We start from the raw sequence: 26109 nt of genomic DNA, 5'->3' as shown, positions 1-26109 counted from the left end.
TGAAAGGATGCCTACCCTTACTGAGAAGAAGGCTGATGTGCCGCCAGATGTTGCAAAGAGGTAACCTTTGGTTATTTGATATTAGTTAAATTATCATTCTTTTAATTTTCGTATGCGGGAGGTATAATAATATTATCATTAGTGAACATTGACATGCATTCTTTGCATATTTGATTATTATGCCCATCGGAGATTTTTCAAGTAATTTCGCGTCTATGCTGATTTTTAATTTAACAGTGATCAATGAAGTAATGCTTTGCGAATGCTGTTGTTTATTTACTCAGTGACATGTTCGTTTTATGTACTTAAATGGAATCACAATCATAATGTGACTGAACCAGAGGCCATAACTGGTAGTGTGAATTAAGAGACTCTAATGTTTAAGAGGGTGGTCAATATGAAGATATGTTGTTTTCGACGTTAGCGTGAAATTGTGTATAATTCTGGCGGCTACGGTTGATGTATTGATTGGCAGCGGCTGTGAAAATTGTCGCATTTATGAATCATGACTTAGATGATTGGCCCTAGTCTTTGCGTTATTTATATCTCTTCGAGTCATTGACATCGATGCCTTTCCTTTGAGCTATCACCTCACACTTCCAAGTTACATATCCTGTGTTGCACACGATTTGTTTATTAGATTGATTTAATTCCATCGTGGCCTTCGGGAATGTTTCCTTTGTAATGACATCTTAATATTCTTCAATTTTGTAATTTTTAAGTTTATTAGTAGATGTCCTGATAACTTGGTAGCTTTTTTATTTTGCGAATTCCTTTGGTCTTCTACAAGTTGGCATACGTTTTCTGCCCTATTGTGTCGAAACCAATCTCCAAAGCGGCTCTATTTCTTCAAATATAGGCGGATGAGAATTCACATGATAATTAATTACTGTTTTGCAGGTCACTTGCCAAGGATTTATTGTTATACATTTCAAAGGAGGTTTTCTCTGTATCAGATGGTGAGAATATTCTCATAGGCGTGGGAATGTCTATGCCCACTATTAAATATTCTTGGATATCATAAAAGCAGTACAGAAATGTTTCTTTTTAATTGATTTCATCATCTAGACTTTTATTTAAAATTTTATCCAGGGTAACATTAATCTGCTTGTTACAATAGCTAATGACTAAAAATGTGACTGAATACAAATTTAGAGGAATAACTGTAACTGAGACCTGTTGCCGTTTTCAGTACTCTCCATCTATTAATCATTTGAAAATTTTTTTGGCAAATAGAGAACATTCTCATTTGTGTTATGCATTTTATTGCTAGAAATCAAACATACTCTAGAAATTTAGGGACTTTTCAGAGGGGGCTTACAAGTTGCTTGCGAATAATAAGTTAGACTTGACTGTGGTTCCTGAAACCATTCCACTGATCCAAAGTTCAGCTTATTCATTCAATGATTGCTGCGAGTAATACTTTACACCGAACCTTGCAGGTTCTGCCATTCAAGTAGCTCATTTGAAAGAAACATGTATATTATACTTATCATATTTTAGATTTTGGCAATTTACGGCCTCGTACAGTTTTAACCTTAAATAGATATATTGTAGTTACATTGGTTACTCTTGGAATTATTACTATATGAACTATGAATACAATTTACTTCCTGCAGTTTCTGAAGTGATTCTCTAAAAAAATGTGTACAAGGTTCAATTCTTAGAATCAATAAGTAATTCATATTAACAAGTTAATCATGAGAAGAACACATCAAGAAGTATTTATGAAATAACTTAAGCATTGATGCTATTGAAGAAATCATCTATCAAATTATGATCTATTTAAATATTCCCTCTCTTATCAATTGGAGTAATATTTATTCATTGAAATTTTATGGAAATAATACTTTAAGTACTTGAAAGACAAATTTCTGTGTGACTTGTTTTTCCAAGTAGAAGTCCATTGAATCCACCCTGACTATAAAATACAAGTTTCATTCAAGTTCCAAGGTCTCAAGTTCAAGGTCTGATTTTTTTGTATATAACAGACACCAGAAAGTTGAATTTTCTGTTACTTCCAAATGCAATCTCCCTGTAAATAATGACAATGCCATGATTCTATGGCTACCAAAAACATATCTAGGCTAGAGATTCTCTGTTTCATTGTCACGTGGTCACATCAGCCTTCTTTGAACTGCCATACCGATGAGCACTTCATTTAATTGCCCTGATGTCACATTCTGTTAAAATCTGAGTGCATTAGAAAAATGTCTAATATGGTAAACATAATAGTTTCTGGCTTAACTTTGTGGAATTCCTTCATGATGAGGGTAGAGAAAGAAACATTGCACATCCACATAAAGATTTATTACTTCACGCAACCATGGTTTCAATGCTGTGCATCATCATCGGGTGACACACATGAAAAATTGCTCAACATATACAGCCTGGCTCTAAGAGGGGAGGAAGGTATAGGGATTAAGGGACTAAGTTGACTACTGGTGCAGCGACCTATTAGTGGGCTAAGGGGGGGGGATGTTTGTCCTCAATGGTTTGACCATCATTAGGGACAGTCGATGGTCATTAATGCCTTGATGAGGGTTGGGTTGGTGGGAAATGATATTGTAGTCTTTTACAAAATTGAGGAGGGGGGAACAGAAGAGGCATATCATTTTGTTGACCATCTCAAATCTGTCCGACTGAAGGGATTGCCTAATTTCCAACTGCTCCAACGCATTCAACCTGCATCTTTTCTTTTCTGTGTGAAGAATGTCCAGTTTGAATTTACTGGTATGATTCTTTTCCAAGTAGTGTTTGGCGAATTGAGATCTATTGTCTTTCTTTGTGAAGCTTGATCAGTGTTCTTTAATTCAAATATCAAATGTCCTTGCTGTCTGTCCAATGTAGATGGCATTGCAGTCGGTGAAATTGAGTTTATAAACCCCACTTTGTTGCATTATGTCAATTTTGTATTTAGGTGAACCAATTATGTTTTTTAAAGTGTCTGCCATAAAATGCTGTCTTGATTTTGTTCTCGGAGAGTATTTGTTATATCCTGAGTGAAAGGTGGCCAAGGAATGGAATTCTTTGCCATCGGTGCTCATCAAGTTTAGATGTGTAGTGGATAGCTTTCTGCGCTCTCTATGTTTGTTTTCTGTTGTCAATCATTTTTTCCCTGTACCCATTGTTGACTGCAATTTGTTTTATAACACAGAGTTCCCCTTGTTTGTTGTGTGGTGGCATTGGCATATTGCATACCTAGTGTAACATGGCATGAAAGACTGCATGTTTTTGTGAATGGTGATGGTTGGATTTGGAGTGGATAGTTTGGTCGGATTAACACTTTTTCTTGTCTATGGAAAGGTTGAACCTTAAATTATTTTCGCAGTCCAATCCTGGAAATTCAAGGTACTGCCTGATTCCAACTGACTTGTGAATTGCATACATTCATTTAAAGAATTTAAAAAAGTCAAAAATTTGTCCAATTGTCTTGTGGATCCAGTCCAAACATAGAAGATGTCATTTTCATATTGATACCAAGAAAACACATTTTTTGTTGGGGATGGTTTAAAGCATGTAACTGTCTTTCCTAATTGTTCATATAAATGTTTGCTAGGATGGTAGAGAGGGGCGAGCCCATAACCAGAACTTCTAATTGTCTAGTATAATGTTTACCGTTGAGCACCAAACTACTTTGATTCACACGTAATGCTAATAAGTCAGAGAATCCACTCATCACAGGAGGTGGTGTTTTAACCTTTACGAGGGATATCTCAGCTAGATTCAGGGCTTCCTTCCTTGGGATGCTTGTGAATGTGTTGGCTACATCAAAGGTCGCTATATTACATTTTGGCGGTGGTACTATGCCTGACAACCTATTCGCGAGCTCATATGAGCTCTTGATAGAGTATTTTGGGTAAAAATGAGCATGTTGTCTGAGTAGGTTGTTTAACCTATGAGCAAGTAGCAAGGGCTGGCGCGGAGACACTAGATATCATTGGTAGGATAGGGATATCACTTTTGTGTATTTTTGGGAGGCCAAAGAATCTGAGTGATTTTTGATTGTTTTCAGACAGATTGATTTGTAGTGTTTTTATGGGAATTTGTATTTATTCAATGAGACCTGAAGTTTGTGGAATTCTATACTTAATTTTTGTTGCCATTTTTCCTCATTGCATGGTCCAATGTTGGATCTGTGCCATTTTGGAAGGAATGATAATTCATCCTTAAGAGAATTTCTCAGTATATCAACAGCAAAGCATTTTTCACTTGAGAAATTCAGCTGGCACAATCTAAAATTGAATGTTGATCTACTAGCAAATTGCAATTTTCTATTTCTTACTGAATACCACTTAATTTAAGTGAGTGAGTTTAAATCACTGAAAATTATCTGTGAAAATAAATTAATTTTACAGTAACTAACAAAAAAGAAATTGGAACTATTTCTCGATCATAATTATGAAAAGAGTGCACTGGGAATGTAGTTGTGATTGGGTAAAATTGCAGTGGCCATTAACATTTGAGAAAAATTCAGATTCTTTGGAATCTAATTTTAGAAGTTTGCTGACATATTTACCTAGCATTGCTGTATATTGTAAATGCAGTTATATGTATTATGATGATATTAATGCATTAATACAATCTATGATTTTGTCTTTGGAAACAAATGTAAAAAATTCACTTGTCAAACAAAATTGATGTACGATTAAAAGGTTTTCTGTATTTACAATCTCATGATTACTCTTATTATTTAATTTTAGTTATTATAATAGGCATATAAGATTTATGGGAAATGTTTTGGCGATGCCATATATTTTTACAGGCATAAATAATCCTTTCTCTTCTTATTCAAGTGGAGTTAAAACATAACATCAAAGGTCAAATGCATGCTATTATTTTTATGATATTGTTGCATTTAAGACAGTAATGGTGTTCACATATAGAGTAATAATTTGTATTTAGGTATTGAACTCATTTCCGATTGATATTGTATCCAGATAATTAATTTGAATTGTGCTTTTATAAATAATTGAAATTATCCCTAATTTTAGGCTGGAAAATTTGCATAAAGATTTTTTGGAGGGTGATATTACAAAAAAGGGATATTGTAAGAAAAAATGGATGCTGCTTAAGGACATCGTTTCAAAGCCATTATTTGAGAAAGTAAATGGAATGACTAAGAAGCTTGATGCTGGAGCTATCTCTGGAGTGAGTATCTAGACATTATCCTCTTTTGAAAAATCAATTCATTAAGTGCTTAATTAATTCAATTTTATAACCATTAGGATCAATACTATGACCAGTTGATGGAAGTTTTGGAAGAAGTGCCATGTTCATCAGTTCCCATTCATGTTTCTGAAGAGAATGATACTACTAAAAACAGAGATAATTTGCTTGGTAAGAATGAGAAAATTCCATTGGAAGAAAATCCTATGACTGAGGAAAAGAGTGAAATTGAGCCTATAAATACATCAGAAACTGGACCCGATTCCAATGATGTAGCAGAGATTGATTCAGAAACTCATAATGGTGATGACTGTGTGTCACCAAAGTTTCCCAGCAGGAGATCTTCTAGGTTTTCATCAACAAAAGAGTCTTCTAATTCTGATGAGAGCGACAGAAAAAAGGATTCCAATGGTGTGTGGTTCATTTGTGGTACTTATGAATCTTTTTTCATCAGTTCTTTATGATTTCTGTGAAAAGAAATGATAGTGCTAATATTTGACCAACATCATGTGTTAAGAATGGGAAAATTCATTGACAGGACATACTGCGAGTGGCCAGGACACTCCTGGATCCTTGCCAAAAGTGGTGCCAGAGACTGCAAGCAATGTGAATGATATCGAAATGAATGATTTAGATGCCTGTAACAGTGATGATGGTGATTCACCAAAGTTACCAAGCAGGAGGTCTTCTAGATTTTCTTCTGCCAAGGACACTCCCAAATCAGCTAATAGAAATAAAAAAGAGGACTTGAATGGTAAGTAGATTCTCTTGCTAAATGTCATGGGCACATTATTTCTGTAGATTCAGATGTGTTGAGTTGATTTACTTTATCTATTGGCACTTTTGGAATGAGAAACATGGTTTGAGTTAATTTGGTTAGTTAATATAGTCATATGATCTTAATTTCTCTGTTCTTTCTTGTTAAGGCCTTAGAGGCACCCATGTTGATTTTTATGGCCCTTTTGTTGGTCTCTAATTTTATATATCTTTCTCATTGAACGGAGTGGAATATCTATCAATAACTACTTCTCAGCAAGCAATCTATCTTGAAAAGGTCCTCAAAATTGCTTTCTTTGTTATTGATAATCATTTGCTGATCACATTCATGGATGAAAATGCACCAATAATGAATGTTTGACTATAAGGGCCTCTTCTTTTGGCCACTAGTGTGAGGGCTTCAATGTAAAAAAAATTGCCTTGACCAAGAATCTTATTGTATGCATGCGAATCAATGATAATCAATACTCATGGTACTACATAAGCATTTTCTGATGTTTGATTTAATAACTTCCTAGTAACAGGTAATTATTTGTTTCAAATCAATCTTACATCTTATTCTATGTTCATATCATGGTTACTCATGATGTATGTTCAGTAATTATTTTCTACCTCATTTTACCACTGTGCCCCTACAGTGATTAAGGATGGATTGGCAATTGGAGTAGTTAAATGCGCTCTGGTGGTCATCCTGGTTTTCTCCACAGGTCTCCTTATCCATAATTGGGATGCCATGTGGAGAACTCACAAATTGGAGTGTGACCTCCATCAGATGGGGCACTGAAATTGTAGCCCCTTCTGTTAAAGAGGAGCTTAATATTGATGTCCAAGTTTCTCTCCACCCTTCCCTTATGCCCTGAAAGTCCTACCTCTACCAAATTACCCACCTATCTCAACTGGTACAATTGATCTTGGCTCTCTCTCACTTCCACCTAATAACCACTACTTGCGTTTGAACCTCAGGTCTAACTGAATGATTTTCTCTTTGCAATTTTTTCAACTTGGAAAGTTATGAAGAAATTATTAATCATCATATTTGATGTTCCTTCCAATCCCTTCATGCTTAGCTTCATCTTTGGATGGTTTAATGAACTGTGTGATTAATAATGTGTAACTTTGAAACATTTAAGAATGACATGGATGACACTGGTTTTTGTTCCTGACTTATTTACTCGAAGTGTCAACGACTACGAAATACAATTTAATCAGTAAGCAATAGTCTATGATGACATTTACCTTTGCTTCTAATATTTAGGTACTAATTACTGCAGATAATAATTCATTTTGGCACAAAAGAAATAAATGTCTCCTCCCCCTACTTCAAATCAAATGATACACAGCAAAACCCCCCATCAACTGTGGAGCCTGTTATACAAGGGCGGTTCAATAAGTACCCGTGTTTGATGACAAAGGGAGGGGGTTAACTCCTTTCTTATTGGCAGACTTTCGAGGGAGGGGCTGCAACCCCTCATGTCCTTACTTGGACATGCATAACCTTCCAGGTGGAGCTGCTAGTAAGGGGAGGCAGGGAGGGCAATGGTAAGACTATCACAATTAGCACTCACTTGCCCACTCATTGCCTCAGTTATCACTCACTGGGCCTCGGAACCTTTTCAGATTTGGTGCTGTCCTGTGAAGTTATGATACATGATGAACCACAGTCAGCAACTGAGGTTGACTAAGGTGCGGATAGGGTAGGGATGGGGCTCATATAGTTCTTGTTTGTGTCAATTGTGGTTTCCAAAAATTTCTTTTTCATAGAAAATCACATATGGGCGAGGTGATAACTAATCACCTGGATAGGATCCTGGAAACTTCCATTTAGGAATCAAATACTTAAACCGCTGCTAATCTCCTAAATGAGATATGATATTTGATTGGTTGAGTTGTCATCAGTATTATTTTTTTAAGGTTGTAGATTTGAGTGTTAAATTTTTTGAAATGGCATGAAAATTTAGCATTTACTATGATATATGGTAGTACCATGTTGAGATTTTAGATCAATAGAACCATTGCATTGCCTTGCGTTATAGCTTTACAGACAAACAAGATATACATGCCATTGACACTGATAACATTGTTAGCAAGGCCATTAAATTACAATTCAATGGCATGTATTAGAGTTTGTACAAATATGCTTTATTTATACAATTTCTTTTTCTAGGTAAACCTTCACGTAGAAGTGTAGCAAAAATGAAATCTCCTTTGTTAAAGAAAGATCAAGCTACAATATTGTCAATGTTTGCGAATAATAAATCTAAATCACCACCTGAAAAGGATGTCAGTCCAACTCATGACAATAGCATGACAGATTCCAAAGATGACTCAAAGAATGTACCTACTGCTGCTACTGCCGCCAGTGATGATGACAATGGAATGGATCAAGAGAATACTGATCAGGATGATGCGGATGAATCAATTGAAAAGAAACCAAAATTATCTACTGAAAGGTTGGTTTAAAGAAATCAAACTATTAATAAAATGTCTACTATGCATGATATCTAGTATGCCATTAACTTTCTCAAAACAAAATTATGGAGACCTCCATCGCAGGATAATAAATTACACTAATATATTTTTACATTTAAAGACTTCAAGATTGGTATTATTAATCTGTAATTTCTAAGTACCATTGGAATGGGAAGATAATTGAAATTATGGAACTTTTGTGTTAGGGAAGGGATACTTATCATGTTATTTCAATGAATTTTATTGTGCATAGATAGATAGCGTATATAAGTATTTAATATTATATTGCAATAAACAGGAATATGAAGTGAATAAAAAGTGAGCTTTATGCATGTAATAATTGTTGGAATTCAATACAGTGAAACCTCTAATTTGTTTCTTAATTGATTAGTTCAAAATTAATGGAAGCTAATGCCATAATGATATTGAGTTGAAGACTATATTTCAAATAGATTTTGATATTTTATAAATAAAGTACTTCTCAGGATTGTAGTAATGCATTCATATCAAATACAGCAATCATTGCAATTAATATCAATGTATGTAGCACAACAATTTTAATTACTACTATGCACTTAGGAAATGTCAAATAAACCATAAGGCTGCTAATATTCTTGTTTACTTTTTGCGAAATTGTAATGATCTTTTGCTTGATTTTAAATATTTCATTTTAAAGGTAGTGTTATTAGTCAACAACTCTGTTGTTATTTTAAGGCATTTGGGAAGGCCTTTCCCACTGAAAAAATGCAGTGTAGCAATTTACGGAGTTCTAATTACTGTGCTGACATATAGCTAGCTTAATGATTACTTGAAAAAGTTATTAGCATGCTCCTTACTTAACAATTTATGGCCAAAAACTAATTTTACGTAACCAATATACATAATGTATACCATGTAAATGATCAAACAGTTGTGAACAGTTTACCATAATTCAGGGTATAAATTTGAGTTTTTGGTTTCAGTGATTTATGGCTATATGAATCGTGCATTTCCTAAACGTTGTAAATGCCAAAATTGGAAAATATTACTTTTCATACTAAAGCAAGTTTTAAATGCCATACCTTTCTTTGGCAATACAGTTTGTCTGGATGGTGCTGAACCTAGTGGGAGTAAATTGACCTAGAAGTAGTGGTGCAAGTCAAAATGTTGTAACACCCAGTCTGCAACAACGTGGACATTAGTTGCTCCATTGTTAGTCTGACATGTGACAACAATGGGCATTAATAGGATGTTGTGTTTTTATTGATTAATTTGTAGAGATAGTGTATTGTTCTATTACGAATATAAGAAGGGGCTCACAAGAAATTTCATTATGTGTTTATAAATATTTGACGATGGCTAACCCACGGGGGAAAACGAAACTTATTAGCTGGTCAGATAACTGTGGAGGCCAGAACAAAAACCAGTTTTTGTTGGTGATGTACTTAGTCCTAATAGCTAATAATTTCTTTTCTGAAATTGTCCAAAAATTTCCAGTTAAAGGGCATACTTTTCTCAGCTGTGATAGAGATTTTGCATTGATTGAGGAGGAAAAAAGTTTGCCAGGTTCACACTCTGAAGGATAATGCCGTAGTAATTACAAGTGCAGCCCGCAAGAATCCATTTACGTGTATGATTGAAGAAGAGTTATGATTTCAAGACAATAGCCGAGGCCTTCCTGAATACAAAGAAGCTCAGAATTTCATCTGCATCCCAGCTTCGACTAACAGCTGCAGAATTCGGTAAAGTACAAGTGGCTTCAAACTTTGGCGAATTGACAAACTGGGGCAAAAGTATAAGCATCCTAAACAAAGGTGTGACTGTGGAAAATATTCTAAATATGAACTTGCCTCTAAACAGAACATGCTTTGGTGGTAGTAGTAGTATTTAGGGGAGGCGACTGACAGCTGAGGTCATTTGCACCATTAGGGATGGACAGGAAAGGTTGAAGAAGGGTGGAGAGACACCCGGCTTGGCCTTGGCCAGCTCTTTACGAAAGGCGATAAGGGGTCCGTGGCTTAATGTCCCATCCGACACAGCATACTCACTCAAAGTGCCCTCCACAAAACATCCCAAGTAGGGATCGAGATAACACTGAAAAATATTCTACACTGCCGGGATTTGAACCCAGGCCCTTCTGGGTGGGAAGCCAACACCCTTTGGCCTTCCAGAAGAGAAAAAAAAGGGGACATCAGGAACCTGCTTTACCTACATAATGAAGTAAGAGAGTACTTTGAAGAAATGTTACAGGAAACTCCACCAAACGCAGCTCCACAGATGACAGAAGAATGTGAAATTTTGCTAATGGTTACGTGCAGTGACTTACATAGCATTTGCAACTTTTTGAAGTTGCAATTAAGAAAAAATATTTTTTTTAATGTGACCTGATGTGAATTTTTATTTTTAAAAATAACAGATGCAATTCCTGCTTCAAAAATAATTTAATGTTATTCACCTAATTAATAATAAATTTTTTCTTTGCAAAATATGTTTTTTCTTCTTCCTGTAAAATTTTATTTTTGGCACTTACAGCATTTTGGAAATGCACGATTCATATATTCACATAAGCAGAGGAGAAAACTGTTAAGTCTAGGTTGACCTGTGTAAAATTGTGGTTTGTACGCAATGATTTGGATTAAAATTTTGAAATGAGCAATGTGTTTGAAAGTAACAGGGCCAAAGCAAGTGTTTCAGTTTCATTGTAGACATCTGTTAATTGATCCATATCAGAAAAGAACAGTATACATTGAGCCTGCAATTGCTTATAGCTTTGAAAAATCAAAATGAGGGTGGGTCTAAATAATGATGCTTTACTGTTAAATACTCTTCAAATCAATCATTTCTAATCTCCTTAGAGATGTTTGTAAAGATTTTCCATATTCTTCTGAGATTATTAGGATACTCAAGCAACACCAAGTCACATTTCGTGGCCTCAGGAGTTCGTAATGTACTAAACTATGCATCTCTAGTTTCTGTTAATGAATCTTTTCACATGTGATTTGATTCACTTTGAATCCAGTAATAAGTAATCTTTCGCACACTCCTAATAGTAATAATACAACAATAATAGCATCGTTTATCACAATTACCAACAATGATTGCTAAAAGCAATCCAAAATTATGCACCTTATTCTTTGCATAATTCATTGCTAGTGTAAAAATACACCTATCATGCAACGCTAATTAATATCTCGTATTTTACATGAAATGTATGTGATGGAGCAGTGTACTTACCCATGGCATCTAACTGTAAAATGTGGTTGGGATTTTTTTGCTGAAATTGTTCATTTCAATACATTTTTTCTTCTTAAGGAAGTGTTAAAAGAATGTTTTGTAACTCTGTCATTTTCATGCTTCAGTGGCATAGCAGAGCAAGAGAGTTCAGCAGTTGAAGCAATGCCCATGAAAGAGCCTCCGCCTAAGTGTACAATGTGCAAGCAGACTCTTAAGGACAATCCTGATTTGGTGTTCTATGGAGGGCATCCTAACAATGCAGTGGATGAAGAGGTGGCACTGGTCGACCCGCGGTTGTCCCTATTCACGGGAGATGAAGTGGGTGACATTGATGCTGCAGATGAGCGTCCACAAAATAAGATCACAGATTTTTCGTAAGCAATTCAACATTTTATGTGTATTATTTTGTATTTGTGGAGCTAAGAGGTGGTTAATGGAACTTGGCTAATCAATGGCTTCGTAATGGAACCAAGTTAATCAAATAATTATTTGCCAGTTTTTTTTGTAATGAAATTCAATAACTAAGCAATACTAAATTTTTTCCAGAGTTTTCGATCAAGAAGGACATCTTTGCCCATTTGATAATGGTCTCATCGAAAGGAATGTCTTACTCTTTTTCTCTGGTTATGTCAAGGCAATTTATGAAGAAAATAGTGACATTGAAGGTAATTTTTCAGGAAAAATTCTGCCTGAATCTCATTTTTTCCTATTATTTTGCTTGAAAACAAGAATGTTGTGGCTACAGCTTAAATATATGCACATATTACTTGCGCATCAGTGTTAATGTAAACTGTTGTAATATTTGTGAACATCTTGTGGCAGTCATTCACAGAGCTGGGGAAATCCTGGTTGCTGGCTGATGATTGGGATGAACAATTTGGCTTCATAGAGAACTAGACAAATGTTATAAAGTGCCTATTTTTTGTTCAGTGTTTTATCCATAATGTTTTTTTGAGGCACCAACAGACTTTTATCTTAGACAAATATCTAGCTCCAAGGTATCTGCTTTTCAATATGTCCCCTTTAATTTGCCATGGGTCGATGTGGCGGCTGTGATTCTTGGCATGCATTTGAGGGATTGAACCAAATTAGATATGCCCCAATGATTTAGAAATGATGACCCAGTCAATTATCTAATGATTTCCAGGTGGAATCCCAGCCAAGAACATTGGACCCATCAATGAATGGTGGCTCTCAGGTTTTGATGGGGGAGAATCTGCCCTCATTGGATTTTCCACTGGATTTGGAGAGTACATCCTCATGAGTCCTAGCCAAGAGTATGCTCCATTTATGGCTGCTGTCCAAGAGAAGATATTCATGAGCAAAGTTGTTATTGAGTTCCTTTGTGGAGCAAGAGGTAACAGTGGGGATACTTACGAAGATCTCCTGAATACCTTGAGGGTAATCAAAATTTTTGTATGTTTAATTGCAAACAATTTTCAGCCTCTACTTTGAGGAGCCATTGCATGCTGAAATGTTATGTGCCATTATAATTGTCTACATTTTTTACACAATTCCACTGGTATCAACCATGATTACAACAAAAAACTGTTATTTTTGATGACCTAGAAAATGACGGTTATGCCAGAACCATGGTTGATGTCTTTCAAATGCTGGAATGGGAAAAATTACAAAAGCTCCCTTTGTTTTAATAATTTAGTTTTGTTAAATAATGTGTATTTTACCATTATTTAACTGTCAGTATTTAGTATGTGAATTTCTTTCCTTTTTGCCTCAAGACCACTGTACCTCCGAAAAACATGCCGCCATTAACTGAAGATGGATTGCTTCGGCATGCCCAGTTCATTTGTGAGCAAGTACTCAGTTTTGACAAAGTCGATATGGGTGCATCAGAAGGTGAAGGTGGATCCTCTGGTTTGCAAGAATCTCTCCTTACTGCTCCCTGTGTGCGCTCACTTATCAAGTTGGCTGGTGTCACCTTTGGAAAGAGGTAACAGCTTGAGAAGCTTTTTTTTTTGCCAACTAATGATTGTCTAGCGGCTTAATAAAGGACAAGCTAACATTTTTTCATTACATGTTATGGAGGTGTATATAAATGAATCACTTTACGGTCATAATGTTTAAACTTAAAAACTTTCTTCATTCCTGTTTCATTTTTCAGTTATTTCTAAAGTTATCTTGAGCTTCAACTTGTTAATTAATACAATGATTTGGTGGGTCGCGGTAGTCCTTACGGTAGAGCATTGGACTACTGACCGGAGGGCCCAGGTTCGATTCCTGGGCAAGTCTCTCTGGGCACCCGTAGCTCCACCCTTAGCTATGTGATTTTTTGGGTACCAGTTCTTCCTGGGAAACCATGACTGGCGCAGGGAATGGAACTGGCCCCCCTGCCCTGATGTGTGAATTTCGCACACCGTCAGGCTTAGTACTGGGTGAACTCTTCCATCACCTGCCAAACTGACCTTTGGGTTGATTACTGCCTTTATGGTTTATACAATGATTTGATCTAGGTCTAAAAAAGAGTGATCTTAGTCTCACAGGCAAAACTTAATTGCAATCCCTTCAATTTTAGCTTCAACATACCCTATTGCTGCAACATTTCCTGGCCTATAGAATTCTGTGCATTAGAAAGCTTATATTTTTACATAAAGTCACCCTTGTGAGGTTTTAAATTGGTTGCATCAGCTGCATGTGCTGCGTACATTGTGTTCCCTTATCCCACCTTAAATCCAAATATTATTTCCTCTAATTTTACAGGCGAGCCATGCGCAGAAGTGAGCGTGGGGATGTGAATCTAAAAAAACAATCGCAGTGGACCAAAGCTACAACTACTCCTCTTGTGAAAGAGGTGTTTGAGATATTTTTCAGGGAGCAAATGGATTCAAAGGCTGAGGGAAAAGAAAGCATGGTAAGGAATTAATTGTTATGTCATTATGTTATTAACCGCAGAATCCTGAACAAGCTTATTGGAGTGATGGTTAGTGTTATTTAGGGATGTTTGAATCTATGTTGCTATAAATTAAGAAGCAAATTACCATATTTGACGGCCTTGAATAATCATGCATTGTGAGTAAAATTGTTCTCATGAAATAATGTAATTAACTAATTAAGTATCTCGCAAACATTGATTCATAAATTATGATTTTTCCCCCTAAGAAAAGCTGTCGACTGGGGTAGGAATGCAAACACTCAGGTTTTAAGATAACAAAGTTTTTTCAACTGCACTCTTAAAGTTCATGGAATGGGTGTCTTCTGGTTGCCTTGACATGTATTCCTGGTTTTTATATTTTGAAGAGATCATGCATTTATATTGTGTTACTTTTTTGTTGTGATAATGTTACATTTTTAACAGGCTTTTAAGAGACGCAGGTGCGGAATATGTGAGGCTTGCCAGCAGCCTGATTGTGGGTCATGTGCTTCTTGCAAGGATATGGTGAAATTTGGCGGTTCTGGCCGAAGCAAGCAGGCTTGTCTCACAAGGAAGTGAGTTGAATTTTATTATTGCTGCATTATATTGATTCTGATGTGTCACTCATTTTTTACATGAAAGAGAGGAGGCACTGTCAGGGTTTAGCTTCATGATTACAGCTTAGATTTCTCCAATAAAATTGAAACTATCGTATAATTTGGATAAAAGACTTTCATTCATCTGATTATATGATAACATTTTCCGGATGTAGCATTCAGGTTGTTACAGTTCAGGTTTGTTCATTTGATTGCAATTAATGCCTAAATGTTTGTGTGTTGTGCAATGCATGTTGATATTGGTTTTGGATTTTAAAAAGTTGTGTTCGCTTCTGTTGGAGTACACACAAATTGGCCGTAAAATTGTGATGGTGCTCTCATGCAAAAATTAAATCATTTATTCATAATAGTTACACCACAGGTATACCCATAAAAATCAAGCTCAACCCTTACTTGTAAGCATAGCGTGTATTTTACATAAAATAATTCTCATTTTATTATACTTGGGGCAGTCAAATTAAAACCAAACACTCACTGCAAAGTGACTGTGGGTCCAAACGGGCCATCATGGACCATGAGTTATTGCTATGCAGTTCTTCTACCACAGCAATTGTGGTATTGATACAAAACAACAGTGTTGCCACCTTTTGCGCAGACTGTGTGCTGTGGTGGATTCGGTTTTCATTTGACTGCCCGATGTTTTTAAGCACTTCAAATATGGTTCCTCATTATGATTTACCAGTGGGAAATGAATTAAATTATAAACTACAACTGATTGATAATGTTGTGTATGAAATATATTTGTCATTCAGGCATTCCTAATCAATGTTTATGCGTTACTTTCCAAATGGCAAGGTGTCCTAATATGGCTGTTCAAGATGCAGATGACTCTGAACCAGAAGATGAAGACAAGTATCAAGTCTTGGCTGAGAAGGATTGCAGTGGATTATTGGCTGCTGAGAAAGCAAAGAGAAGTCATCGATCTGAGAATAAGAAATCAGTGGTGTGGGTAGGGAATCACATTTTCAAAACTGAAATGAAAACATATTACAGGTAAGTTAGGATACTTTTCTTGGCTAAGGTTTTCACTTTGATGTAATTATCCCTCAATGAGCGTTATTACATTGAAATGCATTTGAGTTTTAATTTGGCCTAAATTTCTTCAACTATTCTGATTCTTTTCCAAAATCCCAAATGCAAATTTGTAGTATTTTAGATGTTAAATGAATATAAGAAGCATGGTGTTCCATAGGTCACAATCCTCTTGCAATTATGTTCATGTGCATGATTTTTCCCATTATTTCTCTGTGCCATTAATTGCTTTTAAGCGTACCGCAAATGACAAAGTATCACATATCTCATAGTGGTGGGCACCTTATCACTTTCAGGAAGGCAATTTTGGAAGGGGTTAGTGGAGAAGTGGAGTTGGGTTGCTATGTTCTCGTGCAGCCCAGCAATCCATCCACTCCATTTTTTGTGGCCAGAGTTAACTCAATGTGGGAAGATAAAAATGGACGGAAAATGTTCCATGCAGTATGGTTTTGGTAAGATTTGTTCTTTTTTATTGCCTTATTCTATTACCTTGTTTCAAAGCGTTCTTGTCATCATGATTCTTTTATAGAATTGTACAACTTTCTTGATACTGTATTATTTGTATGCATTTAGTGAGGGTTCAAAATGGCATGATTTTGCGTTCAATCGCCAACCACTTAAATTACTTAATATGGCAAACAGGAAGCCTCAAGTTGAAAAAAATCTCAGTAAAGTTTGTAAAATCCTGTTTGACTGAAATCCACCCCAGAATGTCCCCAAATTAACTGTGTTATTCTTAAGTAACTTCAGTTGACAATGATGATGTGCTATTAGCTACTTAATCTGTTATACTATATCATTTATTTGATGTATTTAAATATATTAAGTGAATCAATCAGTTGTTATTTGATAGTTATAAGTTAAGCTTTTGAAATGTATGCTGGTTTCCCTTAGTAAATTTTAATAGTGTTGACACAATGATCAACTCTGTTCTAAGGCATGCTTAAATTATACCATCTGCAGTAGAAAATTATGTGTCTATCTTACTCATCGTGTTGAAATATTTATAAGTATTGCAGGTAAAGATTTTAGATGTGGCAAAATGATATGAATAATGGCAGTTGAATTCTGGCTAATTTTATTATTTGTAGAAGGTTGCATGATTCCATGTATGAATTAAGTTGACCAAGTTAACAGTTGTGATCAAATGAATAATGCTGTGAGAGCATTTGTATCCATTCTCTTGATCATTATGGTGGAAATTCATTATTAATGCTTTCATGATATTATAGTTCAAATAATACCTATTGTAGCACTGAAACTATTTTAAGATTATTCCTTGATAAATGCCTAGTGCTAGATGACAATTTTATGGAAATGTTAAAGCTAGTTTCTGGTTTTACTTTATGTAAATCAGTGCTTTAATAATACAAAAGGATTAAAGAATTAATGCATAGGAAAATTAACATAAATTGGAAAATAATTATTTTCAAACATTATTGGGAAAATATTTAATTAATATGATATACATGTATACATATGGACTTTCCAAATTTCATCTTAGGCATGCTTTGTATTAGGCTTCCAAGATGTGCGGGAGAAGGGGAAATTTTTTGATAAAGCTACTTATTTTAAATTGCTTGTTTCTTTTGAGTTGATTATGAATTACAAACTCTTTTAGAGTTCTCAATTTTCTCTAACATTCTTGCATGTCTGTGTCCATTTCATCTATAAAATTTATGATAATATCCGGGCTCTTCCGGCCCTCAAGATTTCAACTGATTTTTCAGCAGACTCCTCTTCAGATTCTAAAGCTACATTTACCATGGCCAATGCGCTGTCAACTAGTTTTTCTTCTGTGAATGTTGTTAATAAAATTTGATCACCTTCATCAACATGAAGCCAGTCCTCAACATTTTAAATAGTGCAGAATATTTTCTTGCAGTATACAATACTTTCTGAGAATTTTTATGTTTAAATCATGGAAGGTGGAAATTAATTTCCCATTCATACCACATCTTATAACATCTTTTTCCTTGCATTTACAATAGTGGATTGTTTCACCTCCCTCTCTCCAAGAATCAGCCTAGTTGAAGCATCTAGACTTCAAATTAGAGTTTTTTATATTCATTATTGTTCTCTGTCCCCTGATACCTTTACTATCACCATCCTTTAACACTAGCTTTTCTAAAATTCCACTCAAAAACATTTTCCTGTACGTTCTCGTGTAAGTAATAATTACTCCATGATCCATCAGGTGATGTTATGATGTTGTATTTTGTGAAGACTATAGGACAATGTTTGATTTCACTGGCATCTAAAATGGTGTTCTGGATTGTCAATAAGTGAATGGGAGGAAGGGCAAGTGATTACCCAGGGGATGATTAGTTTGGGTTCAGAAAGGTGAGAGGTATGTGTGATGCCACAGAAGTAATGAGGGAACTTACTTAGAGGATTAGAAAATAAAACCAGGATGTATGTGTTTGTTTCATAGGTTTCGAGAAGGCAATTGACAGAGTAAACTGTAAACTAGGTAGAATTAATGAATGTATATTACTGTAGATGGAAATATGTGGGTCATTGAATAACCCAGTAGGAAATTCAACAAATAGTGCCCTTAGTGTTAAAAGCGATGTGCTTTGGGTCGACATCATATCTCACTAGACTGCTGTTAAAGTTTCAGCTATATCCATCTCATGGTTTCAATTTAATAATCAACGGAAGCAACAAACTTTCGTTTGATTTAGAAATGTGGAAAAAAATTAGGTTCTTGCAGAGATCAAACTCTTCTATTTAAAAGGCTTAATGTCAACCAGAAAATTTTGATTGCTTTTCATTTATTGGAAAACATGATTATTTACAAAGTATCTGCCATCAAGATACAGTTTGCCGCAGTATTATTCTATAGAAAAGAGCTCTTTGTACGAAATTTTATTTCGTTATCAGAAGAGGAAGGGGTAGTATGTATTTGTACAGAAATAAGATGCCCATTGCATCTCGGAGAGCATTAAAAGGAAATATGAAACCACTATTGTATGGACTCAACGAAGGGCTCAATACAGTGTGTGATCTAAAAGAGAATTTCTGTGCAGTTCAAGAAGCAGAATGGTTAATTTGGCCCACATTAATGGGAATAGCAGAAGAAATAGACAGCTGGAAATAAAGATGCAGTTTTAATATCTTCTTTGACAGCATGATTTAATGCTGATTTTGTGGGCTTAGGGCAGTGAATGAAACGCCACCGAAATTCATGCCCATGGATAAGCATTCATTTTTATATTTCTTATGAAATAGAGCTGTAAATGATTTCTTTTGTAAATTTTGCACAAAATATTTTAAACTCTTAATTTTTTTCATTTCTTTGAATTTAAAAATAATAAGGTTTCCTGTAAATTGTCATAGTTTAATTTCTATTCCAGTCGAGGTTCTGAAACCATTTTGGGTGAAACTGCAGATCAATGGGAACTTTTTTCCATTGATGAATGTGAGGATGTTTCCCTAAGGTCCATTGCAAAGAAAACTTCAGTAATCAGATATGTTCACCCTGACGATTGGTCTAGTCAAGGTGGTGTAGTAGATGGGCTGGATGTCACGAAAGGCATTGGAAATGGGTCCGACAAAAGCAATGGAGAAGTACTTTGGTTTCAGAAGCAGTTAGTACCTTTTTGTTTTTTCTCATACATTTATATTGATTTGATGAGACTGAGTGATGTTAATATTTTTGATGTTGTTAAAAGTAGTTCAGTTTTGCTACCATTTATTTAATGGCCAGAATTTTTGTTTCCATTTTTACTCAGTTCTTCCTTTTATTATTTTTATTTTTATGGATAGGTATGATAAGTTCTATGGAAGGTTTGAAGATTTGCCTGAAGATCCGCCTTGCCCAAAGAAAGGGACTGAATACAGGTTAGTTAAAGAAAAGTGATTGCAGTTAGCTGATTGAGATTCAATTTAATATTTACTCCTTTAACCCATTATTTGTGCGTCCTGGTTTCATTTAAGTTACCATCCCAATTTGGATAAATATTGATCTTTTTTTTCTAAACATCAATCATGTGCATCTAGAAAATTTTTCGAACCATCTTTGAAATTATCAATGTGCATTAAAATTAACTTATATTAATGTAAAAATCAAATCCGTATAAGATATTTTATAAGCATACTGTTTTAAAAAATAAGCACCCCAATAATAATCCCGGGGTTAGTTTCATGCTCAATGGTGGGGCGCACCTAACACTTTGGTCAATGTATTTTGAAAAATGATAAGGGTTGATTTGGAATAGCAGTGAAAAGTATATTGCTCTTAGGAAAGCAAATGGAATGATCACTAAATGATAAAAATGATCATGAGGTTTCACTGGAAATATATATTTATACACACACATTCATTTCGTCGATAGCTTCAGTGGTTAGAGCATCAGCCCAGCGAGTCAAAAGATCCAGTGTTCAAGTCCCAGTCCAGGAAATATTTTTGCGCTCTTTATTGTGTTCGTCCTTTATATGTGTTCCTATCCCTTTTCCTTATTTCTGTTTCTGTATATATGAGTATTTATTCGCCGTTTGGCGGGATTTCGTGTTTGAATGTGTGTATATATATATATATATATATATATATATATATATATATATATATATATATATATATATATATATATATATATAATTTTAGGTAATCTACCGGTTAAGGTAGGTTTTTTTTCATTTCTACCTCCAGTTCTTCCAACACATCTTTAATCATTTCCTCCACATATACGTTGACGTACATATGACGTTGACTCCTTGTGAAAGCCTCTTTGCCTAGCGCAATTCTTCTCCTTACGTCCCTACTACTTTGACCGTGTTGGTCTGAAACACTACCGAGATACGTAAACTGTTCTACCTGCTCTAGTTTTTGCCCTCCTATTTTAATGTTAAGCTTGGCCTTTTTTCTTTCTAGAAAATCGCATAACGTTGGTTTTATTAATATTGTTTCTCATCCCATACCTGTCGCACTGATTTTCCAATTCACTAAGCAATGCTTGCAGCCTCTTGGCTGACTGACAAACTAAAGCTTGGTCATCAGCGAACCTAACTGATTTTACGAATTCCCCGCCCACATTCATTCCTACCTCGAGTTCTTCCCATGCCTCTTTGATCATTTCCTCTGCATAGAGGTTGAACAGCAACGGTGATAATGGGCAACCCTGCCTTACACCCCTTCCTAACACTGTCCATCCTGACTCCCCGTTTCCCACCCGCACCTGAGCAGTCTGAGACATCTACAGGTTGCAGATTAGCCTCCTTTCCTGCCAATCTATTCCTATTTTCTGCAGAATACTCATTAGTTTTTCCCAATTCACTCTATCAAACGCTTTTTCGAAATCTACGAAACAGGCAAATACCTCCTGGTTGTGTTCTATATTCCTCTCGATTAGTAATCTCATTACTGCAATGGCATCACGCGTACCTCTCCCCTTCCTAAACCCAAACTGATCTTCCCCTAAGTAATCATTTGCCCTACTCTCTATCCTTTTGTTTATGATCCTGAGAACAACTTTAGCTGCTTGGGATATGAAAAACTAATTGTCCTATAGTCCTCACATGACGTGGCCTTTACCTTTTTCGGAATAGGAACTGAAACTGATCTCACAAAGCCTTCCGGCCAGATTCCCTCCTCATAAATACTACGGATCAGCCCATATAGCCTCTTCCTCCCACATTTTCCTAAGCATTTTAAAAGTTCCACGGGAATGTTATCTACCCCCACGGCCTTATTTAGTTTCATCTCCCTTAATGCCCTTTCTATCTCATTGTCTAGTATGCCTGGACCTAAGCTGTCTTCCTCTACGTCATTTTCTTTTTCAATGTCTAACTTTGTTGGTCTGAGTTCTTTACTATACAGTTCTTCTATGTACTCCTTCCATCTCTCTTGGATCTTTCCTGCGTCAACTATTACCTTACCCGCCTTATCTCTAACTGTTAGCATAGCTCTTCCTTTCTTACTTCCCGATAACGATTTAACTTTGCTGTACAGCACACCGATTTCACCCTTCCTCTGCAGACTTTCCATATCCTCGCACTGCGTCTTCCACCAAGCTTCTTTTGCTTTATTTGTTGCCCGCCTCAATTTATTGTTCAATTCTTTGTACTTCATTTTGCCTAATTCTGTATTTATATTCTTCCATTTTCGCCGCTCATCCATCTTTGTAATCATCTCATCCGTGATCCATGGTTTCCTAGTCCTTTTAGCGTTAACGGTTCCAATAGTGTCTTTGGCGGCTTTAGACAACCCTTTCTTGATCATTTCCCATTTTTCTTCGATAGTACTAAGCCCTTTACCATCCTCCATGATTTTCTCTACCACCTGTTCGTATGCCTTCCTTTTCAACCCATTTAATGCTTCTACATTTCATTTTCTAACTCGCCGCCCCTGCCTTATCTTTTTGAAACGTACGCTACATTTCATAACAACTAAATTGTGGTCTGAGTCCTCATCCGCTCCCGGGAAGCTGTGGGAATTTATCACACTGTTCCTAAACCTGTGTCTAACCAGGATATAATCTAGCTGATATCTTCCTGAGTCACCTGGCATTTTCCATGTATACCTGCGTCTTTTGTGGTGTCTAAACCAAGTGTTGGTGATGACTAACCCCTGTCTCCTGCAGAACTCAACTACTTTCTCCCCGCGGTCATTCCTCGTGCCTAAACCGTAGTCCCCCACCTCATCACCATCTCTTCCTTTGCCTACCGTCGCATTCCAATCCCCCATCACTATCAAATGTTTCCCTGCAGGAACACACGCGATCATGTCCTATAACTGATCGTATATCCTATCGACCTCTTCTTCTTTATGGTTGCTCGGTAGCACGTATACCTGAATAATAACTAAGTTCGTCGGTTCTGCTTTTATCTCCACTAGTAGTATTCTGTCTGTTACCTGCTCTGTGTTGACTACGCTTCTTCCTACCTCTTCATTTAATACTATGGCAACCCCTCATTGGCTCTCGTCCCCACCGCTGTATATTATTCTATACTTATCACCCCGCTATATTTCCATCTCACCTCCCATAGACCTAAAATATCTATATTTCCCCTTTCCATCTCTCGCTTAACATTCTCCAATTTCCCTGTCCTCATCATTGTCCTAACATTCCACGTTCCTATTCTGACTAATTTGGTCTTCTTCTGCGTCTTCTGTCCTGCTGCTGCTGCTGGTTTTCCCTTGCAAGGGTTTCGTGGGATGACGACCACGGAAGCCTTGCCTCCCCCGCTGCCGGGCACGACACACGGCCGATTGGGCCGAGCCCCGTGGTCGCCAGGACTCAAAATATCTCTATTGTCCATCATATTTTTCTAGGGAATGATAATTGAGGTGGTTTCCCGTTGCCTTCCTCAATAGTGTTTTTAACGTGACACCATCACTTACTGGCCGCCCCACTGGGGTCAGACGCCATTGCAGCCGCCTCACTGAGGAACAGACGCTGCATGGACTACCTTTTGTCTGGCTCCTAACCTTCGACCTATCTGGCATGGGTGACCCTACCAGGAGCAATTTTTTTACTCCCGCCAGCACAGCTCTAGGGGTCATTGGAACGCACAAGCCCTTCCACCACGTCAAGGTTGTAGTCCGGGGAGGGGATATATATATATATAATTATACGTACACATATATATATGTATATATATATATATATATATATATATTTATGTATATATATATATTTATGTATATATATATGATATATATATGTATAATTATATATGTAGATATATATATATATATAATTCCCTAAGTAATCATGTAATATATATGAATGTATAAAATTTATGTGAGTCTCACAAATGTGAATAATAATGTATATGGAGCCAGCACTAGTGAACAAAAACACAAAAAAGGAAAGAAACTCAAACTTGTGAATTTTCGATGGTCAAGCCACCTTTCTTAAGAAAGAGAAAGAAGGAACTTCCATGATTGACAAATCCTGTTTAGTAAAATCTTTTGTGTACTATATTTGAAATAATCGGATTTGTGTTATTTTTTCTTAGTTTCTGTTTTTTATTAGCTTTATATAGTATGATTTCACTTTAGTTATTTGTTTACAGATTTTGTCCATCATGTGAACGGCAGTATTTACGGGAAAACAAAGAAATACCGAAAATTAGTGAAAAGCTGGATTGTGGAACTGAAGAGGTATGAATTTTTAATTATTTGCATTTATGAAAACTCCAATATATATATATGCATATATATATATATGTGTGTGTGTATATATATATATATATATATATATATATATATATATATATATATATATATATGCATATATATATATGTGTGTGTGTATGTATATATATATATATATATGCATATATATATATATATATATATATATGTGTGTGTGTGTGTGTGTGTGTATATATATATATTTTTGGTGTGTTTACGGGTCACGGTAGTCAAGGGGTAGAGCATTGGACTATTGCACGGAGGGCTCGTGTTTAATTCCCAGATTAGCCTCTCTTGGTGCCTGCAGCTCCACCCAAGCTATGTGATTTTTTGAGTAGCAAATCTTCCTGGGAAAAAAATATATGTATATTTTGTATGTATGTGTGTGTGTGTGTGTGTATATATATATATATTTATATATATATATATATTTATATATATATATTTATATATATATATATATTTATATATATATATATATATATATTTATATTTATATAATTAGAAAAACTATATATATATATATATATATATATATATATATATATATGTATAAAAATATATGAGAAGACAAACAGGTTAAGACACGTATCGCTGCTGCTGGGTAACGACTCAAAGTAAAAAAATGCAACACCTCTCGTTTTAGTCATCAGATGTGTTGCTAGATGAGATGCTCTGTGTCTCATACATCTGGGGACCAATGGCCACCTGCCTGCAGTTATTCAAAGGAGTAACAATGCATTTCAGTGCAACAATTTCAGTGTAAAAATCATTTGCCTTGACTGGGATATGAGCCCGGATCCCTCAAAGTCAGGCAGGGTTCTTGAGCCAGTTAAGCTACCAAGGCGTCCTCTTAAACTCTGAACTCCCTGTTCAGGCAAATTATTTGTACTCTCTGAAATTGCTGCATTGAAATGTATATTAGTGGATGACTCCATTAAAGTTACCGTTGTGGCATCTCCCGTAGTTTCTTGTAATTTGAGTACATATGTGATGAATTAGGGGGATTCAATACAATTTGCAAATAAATTTGTCATTAGTTGACTTCCTTCTACATATTGAGTAGCTTCAGGTGTGATGTGGTGGAAGTCGAACATAATGACTGATCGAAGTACTTTTCCACTTGATAAATTTTTTTTTTATTTTACGACCGGGTTTCGATGTATTGCATCAACATCAGGTCAAATTTTATCAAGTGCAAGAAAAGTGCTTCGATCAGTTATTCATTTCCTTCTTTATGCTTAAGACCTCTCCAGTTTTATCATTGTAGTCAACGATGTGAATGTGATGAACGATAATGCTGACAGAGGATAATATCAATAACATTTGAATTTTAATTTCTTCTTTTACATAAAAAATCTCTATAGTTGTTAGCAATGTAGGATGAAAAATTATAACTGTTGAATTGTAATTCCTTTTTCTGTACATAACTCCTATAACGTTATATTCAGAATGCAGAATACCTGTACCAACTATTTTACAATTTGAGGAATGTGATAAACTTTAAAAAATTTACGAAAAGTTTTATTGACACTACTCTGGTTTTTTTGTGAATTTTGTCCTTATCCTCAAGATGGATGTTCACAAGGTCAAGCCCAATGCCATTGAAATGTTACATGTTGGTTTTTAACAAAATCAAATTATTTTGTAGAATCTATTTCATTGTATTGCTGTAGTCAGTCATGCCCAAAAGCCATGGTTGGAAATGTAAATGTTGACGAGGCAAACTGGAACTTACTTGGTGCAATGAGGGTATGATGTCAGAGGAGGGAATGGTACAAGTGAGTCAGTTTATCCACTGGGGGAATGAGTGGAAATAG

The 26109-nt window shown here is 35.7% G+C and overlaps 1 protein-coding gene across 1 annotated transcript in view; it reads left to right on the top strand.

The window, feature by feature from the left end:
* The window catches only part of LOC139690689 (DNA (cytosine-5)-methyltransferase 1-like), a 53491-nt gene continuing 27382 nt past the window's right edge, over window positions 1-26109 (top strand). Inside the window, exons 1-16 of the mRNA XM_071588198.1 lie at window positions 1-60; window positions 4995-5151; window positions 5229-5472; window positions 5804-5923; window positions 8111-8396; window positions 11754-12002; window positions 12175-12293; window positions 12776-13029; window positions 13368-13579; window positions 14347-14497; window positions 14942-15072; window positions 15910-16107; window positions 16443-16598; window positions 19506-19739; window positions 19918-19992; window positions 24169-24256. Coding sequence (XP_071444299.1) covers window positions 8-60; window positions 4995-5151; window positions 5229-5472; window positions 5804-5923; window positions 8111-8396; window positions 11754-12002; window positions 12175-12293; window positions 12776-13029; window positions 13368-13579; window positions 14347-14497; window positions 14942-15072; window positions 15910-16107; window positions 16443-16598; window positions 19506-19739; window positions 19918-19992; window positions 24169-24256 — 2727 coding nt within the window. The 5' untranslated portion in view covers window positions 1-7. The remainder of the gene's footprint in view (window positions 61-4994; window positions 5152-5228; window positions 5473-5803; window positions 5924-8110; window positions 8397-11753; window positions 12003-12174; window positions 12294-12775; window positions 13030-13367; window positions 13580-14346; window positions 14498-14941; window positions 15073-15909; window positions 16108-16442; window positions 16599-19505; window positions 19740-19917; window positions 19993-24168; window positions 24257-26109) is intronic.

This window comes from Hetaerina americana, unplaced genomic scaffold (assembly GCF_022747635.1).
Source record: "Hetaerina americana unplaced genomic scaffold, ioHetAmer1.1.p SCAF_1, whole genome shotgun sequence".
NCBI lineage: Eukaryota > Metazoa > Arthropoda > Insecta > Odonata > Calopterygidae > Hetaerina > Hetaerina americana.
The sequence above is the reverse complement of the archived record's forward strand: the minus strand, read 5'-3'. Positions and strand labels throughout refer to the sequence as shown.